Here is a 4,007-nt window from a genome sequence, read left to right as displayed (position 1 = left end):
TGTTTAATGGCTTCAGTAAACATGCAGACAGCCTCGGTGTACCTCCCCTGCTGAACCAGTTCAATCCCTTTTTCTGGAGGCGGAGAGAGGAGACATGACTCTAACAGACCTAATGGGACGGCCCTCACCAGCTCCAGAAAGACGTGGACAAAAGGCTAAAATGTGTGGCGTAGGGGACATTCATTCATAAGCTGCTAAAAGATCCCTGAATATCTGATCAGGCGATGTTGCCCTTTTGTGTAATTACAGAAGACGGGAGATGTAACGTACCTGTTAATGAGGTACTTCTTTTACTGACAGATTCTGCGCCGTTGACCTACAATCAAACAATACCGACTTTACAACTCTTAAAGCTTTACTCTAACACCAAAAGACAGTTTATTAGAGGAATGCTTTAGATTTTTCAGTGTCGACTGATATAGATTGACCAATCTGTGCATTTCACATGGTTTATGCTCACTGAATTTAAGGTTAGCATGAGTGTGTGTCTGCCTGTGTGTGGGTGTGTGTGCACACATGTGTACTGTGTGTGTGTGTGTGTGTGTGTGTGTGTGCATGAGCATACAGGTACGTATGCATGCCAGCGAGAGTGTGTGTGTGTGTGTGTGAGTGCACCTGTGTGCAAGCATTCCATGTGTATACCTGTGAGAGAGTGTGTGTGTGTGTGTGTGTGTGTGTGTTCGACATGGCTTGTAGTGAGAAGCCGTTCTCCAGACGGCTTTAGATTCAAATGTGCAAAAACTCCCAGACCCGTTTCCCTGGGGGAGTCCCAGGGAACACAAACGTTACCGTCTCTCCAGTCAAACACACCTCCCCCAGAGGAGATAAGAGCCAGGTGTGGATTTACAGAGAAATGTAGCGACAGCAGCCATTCTGCCTGTTATTGCAGCTGGGCCCAGACAGACACACTGAAGCACACAAGCAGTCTGGTTCAATCTGGTTCAATCTGGTTCAGTCTGGTTCTGTCTGGTTCTGTCTGGTTCTGTCCCGGACACTCACCTCCCTGGTCCGAGCCTCGTTCTCCCTGTTCTCCCTGGACCTGGGACCGGACCTGGGACTGGCCCTGGTCCTGCTCTTTGGTCTGATATGACTGGCAGCGTTAGCGACGAAGGCACTGCTAACGTCCCATTCGGGTTCCTGTAGGCACAGATAGCAAAAGCTATCACTCAGATCACCTCAGAGAGTATGCACAGTTAAAGAGGGACATATTTTATCCTACAGGAAAGCAAAGGTACAGAACCACACGCAAAACAATGTCATCTGGGTTTAACACCAATTCTCTACCACAGTAGGCAGCCTGTAGCCTAGTGGCTAAGGTTCATGACTGGGACCCAGAAGGTTGCTGGTTCAAGCCCCTTGAGCAAGGCCCTTTACCCTGCATTGCCGCAGGGGGGGGGATTGCCCCCTGCTTAGTCTAATCAACATAAGTCGCTTTGGATAGAAGTGTGTACTAAATAACAAATTGTTCTATTTTATTTTAATGGAGGTTCTGAAATGTTTAGTGTCAGATGAGCCTGTTAAATAAAGTAGATCATCTGCTCCTCTACCTCCTCCCAGGTGACAGGTGGGGGCTGGCGGTTGCCACAGTTTCCTGAGGACGCCAGTGGGGGGGTCAGCCCGTCCTTAGAGCGGGGGCTCCTCTGCTCTTCCTCCACCTGCTCCTGTCCGTTCTCCTCTTCCTCTTCCTCCTCTGACTCGCTGTCCTCCTGCTCTGACTCCGCTCCTTCCTCCTCCTCCTCCTCCTCATCCTCCTCTCCATCCTGGAACAGAATTCCCCGTTCCATGACCAGAGCAGGAATGATCACCAAAAGCTTATTCCATCACAGACACCTGTAGCCATAGAGCATCTTACAATGACCATTTACATCCCAGTCACGATCCCCTGGGACCGGGGTCCTGGAGAGGCGCAGGGTGTGCTGTTTTCATCTTAAAATCAGCAACCGATCAGACCAGTGAACAAGGTGAGGCGAGTTAACTGTGTAATTAACTGCTGCAGTTGATCAATTAAGTGGTGAGTAACAACAAAAACCAGCACGCCCTGCGGCTCTCCGGGGTCGCTGACTTTGTAAATACTTTGTTACTTGTCTGTCTGCTCGTCTGGACGACTAGTCCTGTTGCGCAGATGGGAAAATGACGCTGCTGAAAGGGATTTTGATTTTGATTTTCAGAAAGTTTACTGATCAAATTAAAATTAGAATTAAAATAAAAATAAAAAAGGGGGTGGTCGTGGGTCACCCCCATATATTCTGGAAAATGTTGGTTCTCCAGCTGTGGGTTTGGACGGTGCTAAAACGAGAAAACAGCGGCATGGCTTACCTGCCCACTCTTCTGCTCTTTCTCGAGTTTCTTCCGGTCTCGGCGACGCTGAAAACAGAACGTGCAGAGAGAGGGAGAACGCACGGGGAACATTTTACAGCCCAAATGTCAGATTGCCGCTCAAATATTAAGATCACAGCCGGAATATCACAAATGACAAATTAAAATCTGACCTTCCTCCTGGCTCTGCGCCGCTCTGCCCTGTGCCTGGCCCTCTCCTCCCCGCTCAGGACCTCCTGTCCCAAAAACACACCTTGTTGTATCGGCATACGATAACACAACATGTGTCTATTTGCAGTTACAGACATAAGCGCTTATTCAGTCTTATGTAGTGCTTATGAATGCGCTACGTAGTGCTTATGAATGCGCTATGTAGCTCTTACGTAGGACCGCTGTACCTGCGAGAGCGCGCCGTTCCCCTCTGAGCTCGAGCCGCCGTACTCCCTCTCCTCCCGCTGCTGCGGGACACCCCCAGGGCATTCTGGGAAAAACACACATCCATCGGGATATGCACCTGCTCTCTGCACGTCCCGGCGGCGAATAAGAGCGTCAGCTAAAGAACTGCAATGTAATGGCCACAGCTCATGAGGTGGGCTTCCTACACTTTTCAATGGGGGGCCAGCTTCTGAAACTCTAGCCCAAAACTCTAACTCAAAACAACACGGGTGGGCCACCCAGAGCACCCAGAAGCCTCAAAAGACCTTTTTCAATGGCCTTTTTTCTTTTTAGGTCTTTTACAGGTTTTTAAAATTGGGTTCACTTTGGGTGAACAAACATCTCTTTAAGCTATACGGTGATCTGACCTGATCACTCTCCGGAGGAGGATTCAAAACCTCCTCCAAGACGGCGTGATGTTGGACATTCATATCAACAAGACCCTGGCGAGAGAGAAATGGGGGGTGGACCACTGGAAAGAACTGGTTATATAGTCCACCCCCCCCAAGAGGGGCAAGAGGTACTCAACACCTGCTGAACCCGAGCAAGATGGACCCTTTTTAAGTATTCTTGCCCGCTTTGGGCTTTCTTAAAAAACCCACTTTGTTGCTTTCCTTTTGTTTTGATATTATTTTCCCAAGACTTGTTTTTCATTTGTTTAATCATCTGTTTGCACACTTTTGTTTAAAGTTATGTTTCATTTAATTTACAATTGTTGTCTAGTTTTGTCGAGTGCTTGCTTTTGTTTAAATTATTATTTTGAGTTATCGAGTGTGTTTTAAAAAGGAAAAGAATTTTAAAATGTAAAAGAAATTTAAAAACCAATAAAACAACCTTTAAGCTATACGGTCTTGTCATCACAGAACAAACCACACTCCTGTGTTAGGGATTAATTTAATAAATCTACGGAAAGTGGAAAAGGCTGGTTCTCAGAAGCACACGTACTCGTACGGTGTCCACAGCCGAGTGATAGAAAGGCTGTGAAAAACAGAACCGCGTTTCAGCTTACAAAGGCTAGGTGACAGGTGGAGTACGGGGAGGTCCATTTTAAATAAGGAGAACTGAAAACTTTTCACACTTGTTTGTCATGAATGGCTGCCGGTTCTTACTCAATTCCTCATTCCATTTATCAGATTCGACACAAGAGCTCACCTGAACACAATGAGACACAATTTCTCTGTCGATGAATAAACGTCTTAAATCCTTTGACTTATAGGTAAGAAAAAAAGATTGCCATTAATGACAGTCACCGTTTG

General features: G+C 46.9%; 1 protein-coding gene across 1 annotated transcript in view; it reads right to left on the bottom strand.

Annotated features, from left to right (window-relative positions):
- Positions 1-2,585, bottom strand: part of LOC133118008 (uncharacterized) — a 9,729-nt gene extending 7,144 nt beyond the window's left edge. Inside the window, 6 exon segments of the mRNA XM_061227599.1 lie at positions 1-73; positions 271-316; positions 1,000-1,137; positions 1,548-1,760; positions 2,317-2,364; positions 2,490-2,585. The exon segment at positions 1-73 is cut by the window's left edge and continues 18 nt beyond it. Coding sequence (XP_061083583.1) covers positions 1-73; positions 271-316; positions 1,000-1,137; positions 1,548-1,760; positions 2,317-2,364; positions 2,490-2,585 — 614 coding nt within the window.
- Between the last annotated feature and the right edge of the window lie 1,422 nt (positions 2,586-4,007).

This window comes from Conger conger, chromosome 18, assembly GCF_963514075.1.
Source record: "Conger conger chromosome 18, fConCon1.1, whole genome shotgun sequence".
NCBI classification, from domain to species: Eukaryota; Metazoa; Chordata; class Actinopteri; order Anguilliformes; family Congridae; genus Conger; species Conger conger.
The sequence above is the reverse complement of the archived record's forward strand: the minus strand, read 5'-3'. Positions and strand labels throughout refer to the sequence as shown.